The sequence below is a fragment of the Staurois parvus genome, unplaced genomic scaffold (genome assembly GCF_062004578.1).
Source record: "Staurois parvus isolate SC_StPar_1 unplaced genomic scaffold, SC_StPar_1.0 ptg002671l, whole genome shotgun sequence".
NCBI lineage: Eukaryota > Metazoa > Chordata > Amphibia > Anura > Ranidae > Staurois > Staurois parvus.
In genome coordinates, this window is record NW_028320467.1 from 182,612 (window position 1) to 201,782 (window position 19,171).

General features: G+C 48.4%; 1 protein-coding gene across 1 annotated transcript in view; it reads left to right on the forward strand.

Annotated features, from left to right (window-relative positions):
* Window positions 1-19,171, forward strand: part of LOC149429982 (netrin receptor UNC5D-like) — a 214,290-nt gene that overhangs the window by 162,234 nt on the left and 32,885 nt on the right. Inside the window, exon 7 of the mRNA XM_089666284.1 lies at window positions 2,159-2,337. Coding sequence (XP_089522410.1) covers window positions 2,159-2,337 — 179 coding nt within the window. The remainder of the gene's footprint in view (window positions 1-2,158; window positions 2,338-19,171) is intronic.

A 19,171-nucleotide genomic window follows, 5' to 3' on the forward strand; every position in this document is an offset into this window, starting at 1 on the left:
GAGACTGGGGATTGTACTGATTTTTTTTCTGAGGAGGAACCAGCCGGGGAGCCGCCAGCTGAAGTGCTGACAACCGGACAGAGGGTCCAGGACCTCTGTCCCATGCCTGTGGTAGTTTCAGAGGCCCAGGGTGAGAAGGGAGAGGAGGTTGTTGTCCTCTCTACCCCACAGTCAGCCAGAGTGGAGGAAACTGTTTTCCCTCCCAAGCCAGGATCTGTGCACCAGGGGGACAGTGACAGAGGAATTCCATCCCAGCAGCAGATCCACAGTCTGGGAGGGGAGGAAGCCGGCCTCCCTCCCCTACGGTTAGCCGGAGCAGATGTGGGGTTCCCAGCAGAAGTGCTGGCAACAGGGCAGAGGGCCGCTGGCCTCTGCCTAGCAACTACAGCCACCACCTGGATACCCCAGGGATGCTGGGCAGTCGGCCCAGATCCCCCACAGAAGGATGAAGGCGGCCCAGCCACCCTGTCTTCTCTCCAGCGGCTGAGTGGATTCCCGGGAGAAGGACCAGTCCGTACTTCTCCCCAGCGGCAGGTATGTTCTACGGGAGAGGCAGAGGTTGGCTGGGTGAGTAACGCTTGGTGTGGGACAATTTGCATGGGGTACTGTGCGGGTGCTGGCATTGAGAGACTGGAGGTGCAGAGTAACTTCAGAGTACATCTGTCTGGGATCTACTCCTGCGTTACTCTCCTGCCGAAAGGGGAGATATGTGACGGGAGTGACTTTTGGGGGTGGGGGGACCGCTTGGTCAGCTCATGTCCCCCTCATTATGTTTAACCCACCCTGTGCCTGTTAAGAGGTACAGGGTGTGAATGTGAATGTCCCAGTATTGTGTATAGTGTGGGTTCCTTTGTCCCTGCCATGTGCTCCCCCCATGGTGCTGTGTCTCCCTGTCCTGCCAACTATTATGGGATGTACTGTTTGTGTATTGGTGTGGGGGTTGGTCAATGTCCTTTGCCACATGGTTGCATCCCATTGTTCTGTGTCTGGTTGGATGGGGAGGGGTGATGAGGTGTTTCCTGCCTATACTGTAGCCCTTCCCACTGAGAGGGTGGGCTGATGATGTGTTTCCTGTCCCTGGTTGTCTTTCCCCGTCCTCTGTATAAAACATGTTGTTTTGTGTTAAAAAAAAAAGTAGTTGGCTTTCTGTCTTAAGAGCTGGGTGTTGTCTATTTTCCTGAGGGATTCCAAGGGCGTGGTCCATGGATGGTGTTCGGACAGGGGAAGCTGCAGTATAACGGAATATACCCAAGTGCGGTCGGGTACCAATTCCGTTACAGAGACGATTCTGGAGTCCTGGCATGGAGACTATCCTGGAGTCCTGGCATGGAGACTATCCTGGAGTCCTGGCATGGAGACTATCCTGGAGTCCTGGCATGGAGACTATCCTGGAGTCCTGGCATGGAGACGATTCTGGAGTCCTGGCATGGAGACGATCCTGGAGTCCTGGCATGGAGACGATCCTGGAGTCCTGGCATGGAAAAGATCCTGGATTCCAGACATGGAGAACATCCTGGAGTCCTGGCATGGGGACGATCCTGGAGACCAGGCATGGAGAAGATCCTGGAGTCCAGGCATGGAGACGATCCTGTATCCCAGATATTGAGAAAATGCTGGAGCCCAGATACTGAGAAGATCCTGGAGCCCAGGTATGGAGAAGATCCTGGAGTCCAGGCATGGAGAAAATGCTGGATTCCTGGCATGGAGACGATCCGTACATTTTTAGTGCTTTTGGGGGCCTTCATTCTTTACATCTGTGCTTCTAGAAACGTGAAATCATCCCAGTGTGGGACACTTTCCCATCCTTGAGTGGTGACAATCACATGAGAAAGGGAAATATCACAGGATGCTGTGTAGGGGATAATCATCACCATGTTGTGTATGAAATGACTTCCCCTGGGCCTGCTGGAGCTCCTTAATCCATTCACAGTAAACGTTGGAGAGTAAAATGTACAAAGATAAAGGTCATCATAATGTGAATATCTAATCTGAGGCTCTTAGTATAATACAATTAATTATGTGATCTCCCAGTATTTCATTCCTCTGAATCTTATGTTCCCATAGGTGTTGAAAGTCATGGTTTTTTTTTTTGTACCTTGGAATTATGGATATAATATTATAATTCACTGATCAGCATCTCTTGATCTTTTCCTTTTAGAACGAACGGGAGACCATAGCTTTCTTTGCACCTGAGGAGACCAATTTCCTGGCACACACTGGTCCAAAGGCCTTCAAAATCCCCCATTCCATCAGGCAGAGGATATGTGCGACATTTGACACGCCTAACTCCAAAGGAAAGGACTGGCAGCTGTTAGCACAGAAACTCTCTATCAACAGGTAACAAAATGATTTTTTTCCGTAGAATGGAACGGTTTGGTGGTTGGGATCTGCGCACTTTCTCTGGTGTACTTTATTCTTGTGCTTGGGAAGGCTTCAGCTGTCTTCCACTCACTGGAGGTCTTCATGTGCCCTAGAACATTTTTGAAGGCTTCCAATACACAAATATGGCAAAGGTTTCAGAGGCGGAGAATGATGGAATTGTCAAACTACATCTGCAATGGCATCATCGCCATGTACAGGGGTGGATATACCTGTATTGCTTCAGGTTCAGTCATCTTGCTCCCAGAATCCCTCATTTATTGTGATGGAGCTAGGAGTAGGCAGGGGTTATTAGGTTCCCATTTAAGTTAGGCTTAGGACTTGAGGGAGTGTTCTTGTTTTTCCCCTTTGTGGACTTTCCCAGGAGAAGATCACCCCTAGAATTGGGATTTTGGCTGAAGGGCACCCCTGACTGTGGGACGAGGGATCTTTATCACATCCCTGGTAGCGGGTTCAGAATGCTACAGTTGTTGTGGTTATGTTGAATGGGAAAGAGATGCTGCAATATTGACGTGTAACCTGCAAGCACTTAGCAAAAGGTATGAACTTAGCTTCTGGCCGGTGTGATATTATTCGAATGGAGGGCTAACACCTGGGTGGAAGAGTTTGAGCTGGGCCTGTACATTGTTAAGATGCAGGTGACTAGATGGGAGCAACTCATAAAACCTTGCACAAATGCTAGCGGATTGGGAGGAGCTCAGGTGTGTGTAGACAGGAGGTATCCCACCAGGAAGCTGTCAAAACCAACAGCCAATCAAAGGTGGTGGAGGCATTCCTCACTCTGTAGCCACATACAGTATGTAAGGGACATGTATAGGTGCGACTGTAGGTGCGGAATGCCTCATCCACCTACATATGGCTGTCAGCTTTGACAGCTTCCTGATGGGCTAGCTCAGATGGGTCCAGACTCATATGTAAACACACGTGACCTTATCACTGGTGTACATGATCCTGAATAGAGGGTACATGGTGCAAACCTGGTCGGGCTGGGAGTGGTGGTGGTTCAGGATCCTGAATAGAGGGTACATGATGCAAACCTGGTTGGGCTGGGAGTGGTGGTGGTTAGGAACCCACCTAAGCTCATCACTGGTGTACAGGATCCTGAATAGAGGGTACATGGTGCAAACCTAATCGGGCTGAGAGTGGTGGTGGTTAGGAACCCACTTAATCTCATCACTTGTGTTCAGGATCCTGAATAGAGGGTACATGGTGCAAACTTGGTCGGGCTGGGAGTGGTGATGGTTCAGGATCCTGAATAGAGGGTACATGATGCAAACCTGGTCGGGCTGGGAGTGGTGGTGTTCAGGAACCCACCTAAGCTCATCACTTGTGTTCAGGATCCTGCATAGAGGGTACATGAGGCAAACCTGGTCAGGCTGGGAGTGGTGGTGGTCAGGAATCCACCTGAGCTCATCACTTGTGTTCAGGATCCTGAATAGAGGGTACATAATGCAAATCTGGTTGGGTTGGGATGGGATTGGTTGTGATCACGGAAGACGTCCTCCTGCTGGCAATGAGGAGAAGACCCCTCTACAGTACATACCCCAGGTGACCTGCCCCCTCCCGTGTGACATGGGTCCCAGATGTTTGGTTGGCCCGTTGGGGCCTTGATCTGGAACCATTGTAAAATACTTGGTGATAGAGCCGGAAGTGCAGAGGAAGGCCTCTCTGGCAGCTCTGGGTCAGGTGCCCTGATAAAGTAACAGGGAACACCAGATCACAGAGAGGCATGAGTGCCTGATAAGACTTCTGCTGGCGGATGCTGTTGAGCGTCCAGGTATGCAGGAGCAGCTGAATGGTAGCATGCTGGCAGAAGAACCGAAGCTGATGTCAGGCACAGCTCAGCTGGTTTAGGTGCAGGAATAAGAGCCAAGGCAAGGTCAGACAGTCCAGGTTTGCAACTATCAGACACAGACGGCAGGCAGAAGAGTAGTTGGGAGCCAGGCTGGGTTCGGGAACAGCAGGGAAGATGAGCAGAAGGATTGGATAGAACTGTAGTCCAGAGGCAAGCCAGGGGTCAGTGTAGGCAGCATTCAGGCAGAGTCATGAGCAGGTCGGGTCAGTGACAGGAGAGCAATATGGAACAGATGCACAGATGCTTCAGGATAAAACTAATATGCTAGTGATGTAGCGCTGTAAGGACTTATATAACCCTTTGGTTAAGTACAACACTGCTTCTACAATATAAATATCAATATGCTATCAACCAAAAACTTATACTTGTGACACTTATAGGTGATACGTGCAGTAAAACAAACATATATATACAGTATATATATCCAAGTGATCATATTATCATTGCTGTGGCACACAGTGATTCCCTATGCAGGGTTATGCGTCACCTTAAATAGGTGATCTATATAAGTAATAGTGATATAAATGTCCACAATATTCAGTGTCTAGCTTGTGTTTCAATGGCATACACAAACAATGACAAACAGCATGCTCCTGTGCCGGTGCAGGTAGTGAGTAATGCTCCTATATGGCAGGCATGCCCGCTCACCTCCCCCCTGCGACCTACAGGGGCCAAAAAGCCTTACGGGTCACCCAGGATCCTACACCATCTCTCCAAGCAAGGATTGACTCTACCACCTTCAGTGAACTTTCCTCCAACTTCCACTATTCCTCCATGGCCAGGTAGCAATATGAATGCTCATATATAGACATGATGTTTGGGAGTCATACAATAGAAAAACAGAGATCCTCCATAGTGTACCACTGTATAGAAAGCTTTAATGAAAAGAAAACCGCCAAGTACAAACTCACATTTCAGCTGCAGTACAAAACGCCTGTGTCACCTCACATGGGTGTACTGAGAACTCTCTGGTGTACTAAGATGGCGCTGGACCGGAAGTGCGCCACACGTCACCACGTCGCATCTACGCATTACGCCACGCCCCTCGTAGCTTCATCAGGATCCTGCCTATGTGTGCTACATGGCCACGAACAGGGCTTCCAGGATTCATGTACCTTCGCACATGTTGCACCTTCCCTGACAACCACAGAGAGACATAATGACCTGCAGCAAAAGTTCTCCTCCCCATTTATGGGTCACTGCTACCTTGGACCAGTGGGATGGTGTAGTGTAGGGTTTCCAAGCAGATGACTGCGGTCTGTGTGGGCCGTGAGATTGCACTTGGCAGCCCTGTAATGCAGTGGACCCCCACGGGAGAGTCGGGAACTGAAGGGACCTGCTTATACAGGCATAAGTGGATATATATCGATATATTGGGACAGAGGAGCTTTTAGCATCCTTGGTCACAGTGAGAGCTGTGAGAATGTGGAATAGACTCCCTCCAGAGTTGGGTGTGGCCAGCTCAGTGGATTGCTGTAGGAAAGTCCTGGATTCTTTCTTGGATACACAGAATATAACTGGATATAACATTTATAGGGAAAGGTGATCCAGGGAATATCCGATTGCCTCTCGGGGGATCAGGAAGGAATTTGTTCCCCTGCAGGAGCAAATTAGATCGTGCTTTGCTGGGATTTTTGCCTTCCTCTGGATCAGTGTTTCTCAACTCCAGTCCTCATGGACCCCCAACAGGTCATGTTTTCAGGATTTCCCTAAGATGAAACAGCTGTGGTAATTACTAAGGCAGTGAAACTGATCAAATCACCTGTGCAAAATAATGAAAATCCTGAAAACATGACCTGTTGGGGGTCCATGAGGACTGGAGTTGAGAAACACTGCTCTGGATCAACTGTGGGTGTAGGAATGTACCTTTTTTTTTTCTATGGTTGAACTGGATGGACTTTTGTCTTTTTTCAGCCAGACTAACTATGTAACTATGAAAACATCAACTTCTTAAACTCAGCCACTACATTAGATGTTACACAATGTCCCGTCCTTAGAAGGTTCCCAGTGACCGTATACAGAGGTCTCCTCCTTACTCAGCCAGTAATTAGACCTCACACCAGTACCGGAAGACTCGTTAGCTTGCTGTAAGCATCATTTTTATTGCTCATTAATTTATGTATTATTTGTTTATGTTTATTTCCCACCAAAAGTACACAAAACACGCCATAGCAGTTCACTCCACTCCGTGTAATTCTACAGAAAGGGAATTAGACATGTTCCGCAAATCACGCTCTACCACGGGAGGCTGTGAGGAGGCTACGAATTGGTATGGGACCACCTGTGATGTGTTTAAGTATGTGAGATATAAAAGTGTCTGATTAGATGAAGGATTTGTGCCGATGTGAGGACGTACGGAGAGAGGTGCTAACAACGCAGCACTCTACCCCGGCCTTCACTGAGCCCCCGAGGAAGCTTCTCATCCTTCAGCCTTTTTTATGAAGTTTTAGCGAAGTGCCTGTGAATGGCGAGAATGCTAAACGTACATTCTACTTAGTAAAGAAAAAAAAATTAGAAAAACTGTCTGAATCCATCATTAATCATCCGGCATACTAATACATTTTTACAAGAACCGCATTGTTCTGGCAGTTCAGCGATATGTATGTAGCGCTACCCCTGCAGGGGCCAGGTAGATGTAAAAAGGTTCTTTCCCAGGACAGTCCAGAGGCAGCCAGGCACACGGCAACAGTCCATTCACTCCGGCTCAATGATCAGTCTAGGAGTTTGTCTTTTCTGGGTTTATAGTTAAATGAACTGGGGAGGGGAATTGGGGTGGTGGGGAATACTCCAGAATGATACGTTTATTTTGTAAATCAGATGCAGCAGAACTGGAACAGTCTATAGGTCCATGGCTGGGGACCATGAAGTAGCATGTAGAACAGATAGGCCTGACCACCAGTCTTTAGGTTCACAGTTGGGGACCATGAAGCAGCTTGTAGAACAGATAGACTAGACTGGAACACTCCATGGTCCCCAGCTGTGACATAGCTTGTAGAACAGATAGACTAGACTGGAACACTCCATGGTCCCCAGCTGTGACATAGCTTGTAGAACAGATAGACTAGACTGGAACACTCCATGGTCCCCAGCTGTGACGTAGCTTGTAGAACAGATAGACTAGACTGGAACACTCCATGGTCCCCAGCTGTGACGTAGCTTGTCGAAAAGATAGGCCTGACTGGAACAGTCTAAAGGTCCACCATGGCTGGGGACCATGAAGTAGCTTGTAGAACAGATAGGCCTGACCACCAGTCTTTAGGTTCACAGTTGGGGACCATGAAGTAGCTTGTAGAACAGATAGGCCTGACCACCAGTCTTTAGGTTCACAGTTGGGGACCATGAAGCAGCTTGTAGAACAGATAGACTAGACTGGAACACTCCATGGTCCCCAGCTGTGACGTAGCTTGTAGAACAGATAGACTAGACTGGAACACTCCATGGTCCCCAGCTGTGACGTAGCTTGTCGAAAAGATAGGCCTGACTGGAACAGTCTAAAGGTCCACCATGGCTGGGGACCATGAAGTAGCTTGTAGAACAGATAGGCCTGACCACCAGTCTTTAGGTTCACAGTTGGGGACCATGAAGCAGCTTGTAGAACAGATAGACTAGACTGGAACACTCCATGGTCCCCAGCTGTGACATAGCTTGTAGAACAGATAGGCCTGACTGGAACAGTCTATAGGTTCACGGTTGGGGGCCACGAAGCAGCTTGTAGAGCAGGTAGACTAGACTGGAAAACTCTATTGGTTCACGGCTTAGAACCATAAAGTAGCTTGTAGAACAGATAGGCTAAATGGGAACACTTTATTGGTTCACAGCTGGGGGCCATGAAACAGCTTGTAGAACAGGTAGACTCGACTAGAAAGCTCTATTGTTTCACGGCTGGGGGCCATGAAGCAGCTTGTAGAACGGGTAGACTCGACTAGAAAACTCTATTGTTTCACGGCTGGGGACCATGAAGCAGCTTGTAGAACAGGTAGACTCGACTAGAAAATTCTATTGTTTCACGGCTGGGGACCATGAAGCAGCTTGTAGAACAGGTAGACTCCACTAGAAAGCTCTATTGGTTCACAGCTGGGGGCCATGAAGCAGCTTGTAGAACAGGTAGACACCACTAGAAAACTCTATTGTTTCATGGCTGGGGACTATGAAGCAGCTTGTAGAACAGATAGGAGGCTCTACTCACAGAACCCTAGAACAGGATCAGTACATAGGTGCAGCCTCTTGTAAGTAGCTCGGCATCCAGTCCCATGGGAACCAGGCGCACACAGCCCCTCTCCTCTCAGCTCACAATATGGGGGAGCAGATGGACACAGTCCTGGGGGTGGGTAAGAAGGCACAGTATGGGTGGGGCAAGAGAGCACAGTACAGAAGGCAGGAGAGCACAGTACAAAGGGGATAAGAAGGCACAGTACGGGGGGGAGAGGGGGAAGAAGGCAACAGTACAGGGGGGTATAAGGGTACGGTATGGGTGGGGCAGGGGGGGCACAATACAGGGGGGCCAGGGGGGCACAGTACTGGTGGGGGGGGGGGGGCAGGAAAGCACAGTGTGGGGGGACCAGGAGGGCACAGTACAGGGGGTGCCTGTACACAATGTATGGCCAACTTCAGACCTGCATCAAATTATTGAATTACCAGATTCAACACAGTGAAAGCAGCCAATCAGTGAAGGTTAAACGATGCCAAAGCCATCGCATACATCAGGAAAGATAGGACCTGCTTAGATGAACTGCCAAAAGGATGGTCTGTTTCTGAGTACCGGACTCAAGCACAGCATGTAGTTACAGAATTTTGACGTATTTCACGCAAGAAATGCTTAGTCACCGAATAATATCAAAAAGGCTGATTAAAGAAGCCATTCAGGATGAAAAGAACACCAGATCAGCATGAGATGAATTACATCGACTTCCTAATTCAGGGACCCCAAGGTGTAAAGTTTGGGAGGAGGTAAACTTCGACTCCCCGTGCGTCACATTGATGTCATAAAGAAGGTTTTTGTGCTCTTTTCCTAAACATCTATTTGGCCGAAATACCGACTATCGCAGGCTTCACAAATAATTGAAAAAAAGGAGGAACAGAATTAAAATAATGTTGTGGCGAATCTTATTAAAACTCTAATCCGATACGTGGAATACATGTCTTAAATGACCCTTAAATCATCACAACATTGGCAGCCATTGCAGCCGTAATTCTATGTATCTTTACTGGATAATCAGCAGAAACTTTGATTTTTTTTTGTCTTGAAACCCTCTGGGAGAAATAAATCCGGTTTGGAACCTTTTGCTGGTGTGCACATACAGAACCTCGGCCTATGTTATAATAAGTAGAGTCTCCATATAAAATCAGAAGACGTCTCATGATAATTGCATGTATTCTGCTAAATTTCAGGCTGTATTCATTGGTGAGTGTAGGAGGTCAGTGCCTAGACTTTTCATCTGTATTTCATCTGCACTTGCTGTCAATAAGGAAGACCTGTCTCAGTGAAGCACAGTATTGAATACTCTATTAATCATCTACTGAGGATAACCCCTGGCAAGGAACCTATTCTCCAAGTCCCAAGCTTTCAAATGAAAATCCTTAATATGACAGCAGTTGTGCCCTTGACAATATTTCTGGAATTGCATGACCTGCCATGTAACAATGCGTTGCCAGAGGTACCTTTCCATTAAATAGTGGTGTCAACTCAAGACTAGACTCCTTGCTTCTGTACTGCATTTATTAGTAACTCTCCTGTTAAGCAGTTCTATGGTCTCTGCTTTCCCATTACATACATTTCAGTTTCTAATTGGTCAACAATTTGTGTGATGTGGCTTATGGTTCCAATATCCCTTTGTATGGATAACATGTCATGTACAATGATTTGTAATGTCTTCATTCCATGCTTCAAAGGATGCTAAATTTACCAATGCTGAAAAGATAAAAATATCCTCCCATAGTCAATATAATATACAATAGTTATTTGAAATATAATCTAAGCTTGGCTCAAACTTTTTACCTAAAAGGAACCCCTAAAATATTTTTTAGGTCTCAGGGAACCCTTACTGAAACCAATTCATTAGGAGTCTATGGCAAAAATATCTCTGACATTGGTGGTCAGTAGAAAGAATGCAAACCTAAAAGATGCAACTAAAGTCAATGGTTTTGCCAAGTTGTGTTGGTCCTGGAACTATGGAGGCTTCATTAGATGGGAGGTTAATCAGCCACAGCTTGAGGAACCCCTAGAAACCTCTGGAGGACCAAGTTGAGATTGGCTTCTCTAGATGGTAATCAAGAAACCATAAGAATGCTGAAATATCTTTTACTTCACCAGATGCACACATATACATGTGCACTTTGGGCCCTATGAGCATGTTTGGGCTGTGAATAATGCTGCCACACTTACTTCATCTTTTAGCTGGGGGTGAAAGGAGTTAATAGCCAAAACTATTAATACTTATTGCTGATATTTGTAGCCTATAGGTTGCTTGATTACCATTGTAACTGGTTTCTGTGTCATCCCTGTTTGATACGCTCTTCAAATAGAATCATAGCTTTTTCTCTTCTCATCAGCTCAGTACATGATTTGTGCTTGTCACTAAACCACAATGTCCTACCTAAGAGATCCATCAAAATCTCCTACATAAGAGGTCCACCACAATGTCCTTCTTAAAAGATCCACCACAATATCCTACCCAAGTGCTCTACCACAATGGCCTTCTTAAGAGGTCCACCACTATGTCCTACCTAAGAGATCCATTGCAAGGTCCTACTTAAGAGGTCCATTACAATGCCCTACCTAAGAGGTCCACCACAATGTCCTTCTTAGGAGGTCCACCACAATGTCCTACCTAAGAGGTCCATTGCAATGTCCTACCTAAGAGGTCCATTGCAATGTCCCACCTAAGAGGTCCATTGCAACATCCCACCAAGATGTCTATTGCAACATTCCACTTAAGAGGTCCATTGCAATGTCCTACCTAAGAGGTCCATCGCAATGTCATGCCTAAGACGTCCATTGCAATGTCCTACCTAAGAGGTCCATTGCAATGTTCCACTTAAGAGGTCCATCACAATGTCCTACCTAAGAGGTCCATTGCAATGTCCTACCTAAGAGGTCCATTGCAATGTCATGCCTAAGACGTCCATTGCAATGTCCTACCTAAGAGGTCCATTGCAATGTTCCACTTAAGAGGTCCATCACAATGTCCTACCTAAGAGGTCCATTGCAATGTCCTACCTAAGAGGTCCATTGCAATGTCCTACCTAAGAGGTCCAGCACAATGTCCTAACTAAGAGGTCCATTGCAATGTCCTACCTAAGAGGTCCATCAAAATGTCCATCTCACGGTTCCTGTATTTCAGGTAGAGTAGTTTTTTTAGGAGTTGTTTCGGGGCTTCAAATTACTACTGTGCAAAGTGTGAGAAGTGTAACTCCATTTATATATATATATATATATATATATATATTAACATATAGATTCAGTTAACAACACAGCTTCAGTATGTTCCTCAGCCGTTGACAATGATTCCTGCCTTCTAGGTACAAAAGAGCGATTAAGCTGGCAGCCATACAGAACAGACTTTGAAAGGCACATTCATTCTGTATTGTAAACCTGGAACGGGGGCTTCCCACTACAAGAATAATAATTATAGTGCCGCTTCTTTTGTTATGAACACAGTCAAGTATGACCAAAGGGGAATCACTGCCCACAGGAGCTTACAGTCTAATTTTAATGGTTTCTATTTCTCAAGACTTGCATGTTAATCTATAAAAATCATTGTGAAGACATTCCGCATTGCCTGGCCCCTCCCAAGCACTTATATATATATTCACGCCCCAGGGCCAATCCTCATGAAGGCAATATAAATGGTGGAGCTTTATTACTAAGCTTCCCTATGGGGGATTCTAATGAACACATCCTGTTGCTGAAAAAAAATGAGATTTATTCTGCCTCCCAGCTTCGGAATACATACATAAATAAAGAGTTCTATCATACAGGCAAATATATGGATCACTGCTGATGATGGATAAGGAGTAATCTAGACCTCTAGCACTGAATTTCCAAGCAAGTTGGAAGTAGGTGAAAGTTTCTGACTTATAGGGCGAGACAGATATGCTAATTTCCTAAGTTAAATCCTAAACACAACGAGCAGAACTGGCTGCCGCCTTAATGATTTATACATAAATGTTTGTTTGGTGTTACAATGGGATTGAAAGACGAGGAAACCCAAAAGATATTTGTCGTTATGTGAAGCAGCCATTAATGAATGGAACAGATCAGGGGTGGACTGACAACTCATGGGGCCCCCGGGCAATAGGGGGTCATGGGGCCCCTGTGTCCTTGCCCAAACTCACAAAAGCCTATGAAAAAGGTACCAGGGGCATCTCATGGGGCCCCCTACTGACCCCGGGCCCTCGGGCAGTGCCCAAGTTTCCAAATGGTCAGTCCGCCCCTGGTACAGATTGGTACACAAGGTGAGAGTTTTGGCAGCCCTTCACTTTTTTGGTGGAATATAAAGTGAAACGCTGCTGCCAGACTCATCCACCTCACTATCCGTTCTGTATCCGCCACCCCTCTCTGCCAATCCCTCCACTGGCCTCCATTCAGTGTCCTCCACCCCTCTCTGCCAATCCCTCCACTGGCCTCCATTCAGTATCCTCCACCCCTCTCTGCCAATCCCTCCACTGACCTCCACTCAGTGTCCTCCACCCTTCTCTGCCAATCCCTCCACTGACCTCCATTCAGTGTCCTCCACCTCCCTCTGCCAATCCCTCCACTGGCCTCCATTCAGTGTCCTCCACCCCTCTCTGCCAATCCCTCCACTGACCTCCATTCAGTGTCCTCCACCCCTCTCTGCCAATCCCTCCACTGGCCTCCATTCAGTGTCCTCCACCCCTCTCTGCCAATCCCTCCACTGGCTCCCAGTTGCCCAACGGATAAAATTCAAAACTCTAACACTGACATATAAAGCCATTTATAATATTGCCCCAATTTACATCACCGATCTTGTCTCTAAATATCACCCAAACCGTCCTCTCTGCTCCTCGCAAGACCTACTACTCTCTAGCTCTCTTATCCCCTCCTCCCACGCTCATCTCCAAGACTTCTCCAGGGTGTAAACCATCCTCTGGAACTCCCTACCCCAATCTATCAGACTATCACCTACTCTACTTGCCTTTTGGCGATCACTGAAAAACGTTCTCTTCAGGGAAGCCTATCCCACCCTCTGCTAATTCTGGTATCCTGTACTCTTCCAACCACTCCATCCCCCACAGTGACTACCTACTGTACCATTCACCCCGCCCTCCTAGATTGTAAGCTCCAAGGATCAGGCCCTCCTATCCCTCTTGTATTGAACTGTATTGTTACTGTATTGTCTCCCACTACAATGTAAAGTGCTGAGCAAACCGTTGGCGCCATAAATCCTGTATAATAATAAATTAAACTGCTCTTTACAATGCAACAGGTTCACGTAAAGCAGAAGTCCGGGCAAATTGTTGTTTTTTTGACCCTGCAGTGGGGGTGTGTCCAGGGGCGGACTGACCATTCAAGCACTCGGGCACTGCCTGAGGGCCCGGGGTCAGTAGGGGTCCGCATGAAATGCCCCTGGTACCTTTCATAGGCTTTTGAGTGTGGGCAAGGACACAGGGGCCCCACAATCCCCTATTGCCTAGGGGCCCCATGAGTTGTCAGTCCGCCCCTGGGTGTGCCTACACTGCAGGGGTTCGTTGCTTGTTTTGGTCTAGGGATTCAGAGAGCTGCGATATACTCACCTAATCCTCTGGTCCTCCAAGTGCAAGGCGGGTCCCTTTGGCTCCTGACACCTCCTCCCCCCTGGGGTCTAGTGGTCTTGTGCTGTGGACTGTTCCCAACTTCAACACATCCATAGACCGGCTCTGCACATGAAGACATCAGGAACAGTCCACCACTGGTGAGCTTCACCTGCCATCTTGGTGTCTGAAGGCCTTCTTTCTGACCCTCTTTTCACCTATTAGGGAGTTGAGGATACAATTGGGTATAATCAGGAGCCTCCAAGGTGGAGAGATCCCTATTTTCCAGAGTTTTATCAGGTAGTTTGAAAATTCCTTGGAGCTGTCCCTGGATGCTGAGAGGGTCCTGTGAGAGAGGTCTGGAGTTGCCTCGTATGCTGACCATGTGCCAGATTGTAACGGAACTGGACCCCAGACCACACCTGGGTATATTCTGTTGTACCGCAGCTTCCCTGTCCGAACACAAATCCACGGACCACACCCTTGAAATCCCTCAGGAAATAGACAGCACCCGACTCTTCCTAAAACAGGAAATCAACTCCTTTATTTTACACACACAACAAGTTATATACACAGGGCGGGGAAACACAAGCAGGAACAGGAAACACATCATCAGCCCGCCCCATCAGTGGGAAGGGCTGCAGGAAACACATCATCAGCCTGCCCCATCAGTGGGGAGGGCTGCAGGAAACACATCATCACCCCTCCCCATCCAAGCAAGACACAGAACAATGGGGCAGCACATGGCAAAAGGACAATAGACACCCATGTGTCCGAGAACAAAGGACAACACACCAATACACAATAGACATTCACATACACACCCTGGACCCTAACAGGCACAGGGTCACTTAAACATAAGAATTTGGGAAGATGATACAGGGGTCCCCCCACCCCCAAAAGTCACTCCCGTCACACAGATGATCCCACCATCCTTACCTGTTATCAGATGACCACAAAGGGATAATATATACACATGCACTTTAATTTTGCGCTTCTGGTGAGTGCAATCACATTATCATTTCCAGTCACGGATTTCACCAACACGGATCACCTGAACTTCGGACTTTATTTATTTCGCTGTTTTGTGTCAATAATTCAACAAACACTAAAGTCACTTTATATTTACTTATTTTCACTTGCTGATACGTCATCATTGGACGATTCACTTTATACTCATTATCACCTATAGCGCTACAAGGCGCCCACACTACGCACGTTAATATTTTCTTTTCAGCGCTGCATTTTTGTATAGTTAGGAACAGTTCACCGCTTGATGTAGGGGGGGGGTGCTGTTTTGCGGAGGATCGAAGGATAGGGCAAGTATAGACACGGTGTTCACCTCTAGAGAAAAAAGCAGTTAACCCATGCTGTGCGGAGTTCTGCTTTAACTTCTGCCCAACCCAGTAGCATACACTTATGTAGCCCCCCCCCCTGGCCAGGGTAGAGGGCTGACTTACTTACCAGTGTGGGGAGAGGGCTAGCTATACCCCAGGGTGAATCCATGGCTGCAGTAAAGATAGACACAGCAATGGGGGCGCCAGTCATTTTAATCCTTTTTTTCAGTTTAATTGCTCCAACTTATGTGGAGAGAGGGTTAGGTTAGAGGTCTCCTTTAGTAACAGGGCTTCAGACTCCACCAGACTCTCCCTCTACCCAAGGGAGTGCCAGGAACTTCTGAGGGTGGGCTCCGATCTCTCTCCAGCAGGACAATCATCAGGCTCTGCTACCTTGTAATCTAGGCCCTCCTTGACCAGGCCTGGCAGCAGGAGGAATCGTGTGTTAGGCTCCATATAGATCCCAGACCTAAACACTCGCACACACCTCCCCTGGCCACAGCCTGGGGGGCGGGGAGATCACCAGGTCACTCCGCAAGTGTTTATAACCTCCCCCAGCATGCACCACTGGCCCGCACCTCCTAGTGCTCATCGGAGAGGACATAAATGCTCAATAGCCACTCCCATCGCTGGACCTGAGTGCCAGTGACACCTAGTGGCAGCAGTATGGATCTGCAGCAATCCTTAAAGTGGTTGTAAAGGCTGGACGTATTTTACCTTCATGCTTTCTATTCATGAAGGTAAAAAATTCTGTGTCTTGCCCCCCCCACAGCCCCCCTAATTCCTGAGCCCCCTTTCCATCCAGCAATGTGCACGAGAGCCTTGGTTGTCCTGGGACTCCATCTCCTCATTGGCTGAGACAGCAGTGGGAGCCATTAGAGTCAATGAGGAGAGAGCGGGGAATGGGGCTGAGCTATGGGTCTATGTGTCTTATGGATGCATAGAGCCGGGCTCAGGAGCGAGCACGCATCGTCGCCCCTATAGCAAGTGGCTTGCTATTGGGGGCAATGGGCTAGGGGGAGGAGCCTGGAGCGCTGGCGGAGGACCCGAGAAGAGGACCAGGGCTGCTCTATGCAAAACCATTACAGAGCAGGTAAGTATGACATCTTTTGACATCTTTATTTTTTTAAGTCAAAACTTTATTAACACTTTAACCTCAGGAAGAATCCAAGTGTTAAAAACTGCAGACACGTCTGATGACAGGGGGGCTACACTAGACAGGGGGGCTACACTTGACAGGGGGGCTACACTTGACACGTGGGCTACACTTGACAGGGGGGCTACACTTGATGGGGGGCTACACTTACCTTGTTACCGTTCCTACACACATCGTTTATTGCTGGGAATCAAGCAAGTTACCTGGTACTTCTGGGTATGGGGAGCATGTAACTCACTCTGCTTCCTACCATATGACAGCACTGTGCCTTGCCGACCAGCTGCTCGGGTTCCCCATGTTTTCATATGGGGTGGAGAGAGGGTCTCCAGCCCTGTGTAAGCTCCAGAGCGATGGGGGTTATCAGGGAAGTGATGGCATGTGTCTTCAGCAAGGGTGGCAGTTAATGAACCGGTTGATTCGTCCTGAATGAACACAACAGAGGTTCGCTCACTTCACCACCTCCCACTTCTCTGGCTTTGCTCAGGACGGCCTAAAACACAACAGTGTGGAAAAATGGCCGACTGGTGCTGGGAATCAAGCAAGAGATCGGGTACTTCTGGGTATGGGGAGCGTGTGATTCACTCTGATTCCTACTATGTCATAGTGCTGGTGGTTGCTGATTGGCTGCTTAGGTTCCCAATGTTGTCATATGGGGTGGAGAGAGGGTCCCTAGCCCTGTGTAAGCTCCAGAGTGTCGGAGGTGATGAAGAAGGCGATGGGATATGTCATTGGGGAGGGTGGCAATTAATGAACCTGCCGCTCTGAATGAGCACAACGGTTTACTCACCTCGCCGGCTCGCACTTCTCTCGGCTTTGCCTAGAATGGCCTAAAACACAACAGTTTGGGAAAGTGTGGAACTTCCATATTGGGGTTAGACAAAAGAAGTTATAACCCCGCCCCCTCCCCGCCCCCCCCCCCCCCCCCACCTGACCATTATCAGAACTTTTCTCAGCGGACACACAACACGGAATGTATGTAATGGCAAGGAGCTCGGGTGTGCTGGAGGGTCTATAGATTATGGCTGCTGGAGGATCTATTGTTACTGGGAGGGATTTATTATTGTGGGGAATCTGTTGTTGCTGGTGAGGTCTATTGTTGGTGGGGAATCAATTGTTGCGGGAGGGCTCTTCTGTTGCTGAAAGGTCAATTTTTGCTGGGAGATATCTGTCTTCTCTCCCCACTTCCATCAATGAGCCTCCTCTCCCCACCTCCATCAATGAACCTTCTCTCCCCACCTCCATCAATGAACCTTCTCTCCCCACCTCCATCAATAAGCCTTCTCTCCCCACTTCCATTATTGAGCCTTCCCTCCCCACCTCCATCAATGAGCCTCCCCCCCACCTCCATCAATAAGCCTTCCCTCCCCACTTCCATTATTGAGCCTTCCCTCCCCATCTCCATCAATGAGCCTCCCCGCCCACCTCCATCAATGAGCCTTCTCTCCCCACCTCCATCAATGAGCCTTCTCTGCCCGCCTCATCAATGAGCCTTTCCTGCACCCCACCTCCATCAGTGAGCCTTTTCCCTTACCCCCATCAATGAACCTCCCCCCCACCTCCATCAATGAACCTTCTCTCCCCGCCTCAATCAATGAGCCTTTTCCCCACCCCCATCAATGAGCCTTTCCCCCCACCCCCATCAATGAGCCTCCCCCCCACCCCCATCAATGAACCTTCTCTCCCCGCCTCAATCATTGAGCCTTTCCCCCCACCCCCATCAATGAACCTTCTCTCCCCGCCTCAATCAGTGAGCCTGTCCTACCTCCCTCCTCCATCAGTGAGCCTTCCCTCCCCCCCCACCTCCATCAATGAGCCTTCCCACCAACCTCCATCGATGAGCCTTCTCTCCCCACCTCAATCAAAGAGCCTTCCCTCCCCTCCCCCCCACCTCCATCAATGAATGAGCCTTGGCTGCTCATGTCACCTGTTGTCTGGTTCTCCTTCCTTGGACCACTTTTGGTCATTCCTGACCGCTGCAGACCGGGAACATCCCACAAGAGCTGCAGAATCAGGGGTGGACTGGCCATTTGGAAACTCGGGCACTGCCCGAGGGCCCGGGGTCAGTAGGGGGCCCCATGAGATGCCCCTGGTACCTTTTTCATAGGCTTTCTTGAGTTTGGGCAAGGACACAGGGGCCCCATGATCCCCTATTGCCCGGGGGCCCCATGAGTTGTCAGTCCACCCTTGGTTGCAGTCTTGGAGTTGCTCTGATCCCATCATGTAGACATTACAATTTTGTCCTTGTCAAAGTCCCTCAGATCCTCACACTTGTTCATTCTTTCTGCTTTCAACACATCAACTTCAGAGACAACATGTTTACTCGCTGCCTCATATACCCCGCCCTCCTCCTTCCATTAGTCCTTGTTTGTTTTCTGGTAACCTGCTGGGGTACTCACTGGGGGGTATCCTTCTCTGTTGTGAGCAGCCCAACCTGAGACAGAGAGCTCTCCGAATGTCCCCTCAGTACCTTGTATGGTCTCACATCAAAGTCGTCGCTGGATGAGTTCAGGCTGACCACACTAAAAGCCGGGACAAGGGGTGGGCAGGAGGGGCTGCTGCCCGGGGCACTGTGGTATCATGTGGGGGGAGCTAAGGGGAGACTGTGTGGGAGGGGGAATTTGGGAGATGGTAGGGGGTAAGAATGAATTTAGGATGTGAAATTTAGGGGGGGGGGGGTGCGAAGAGTGGTGAGTG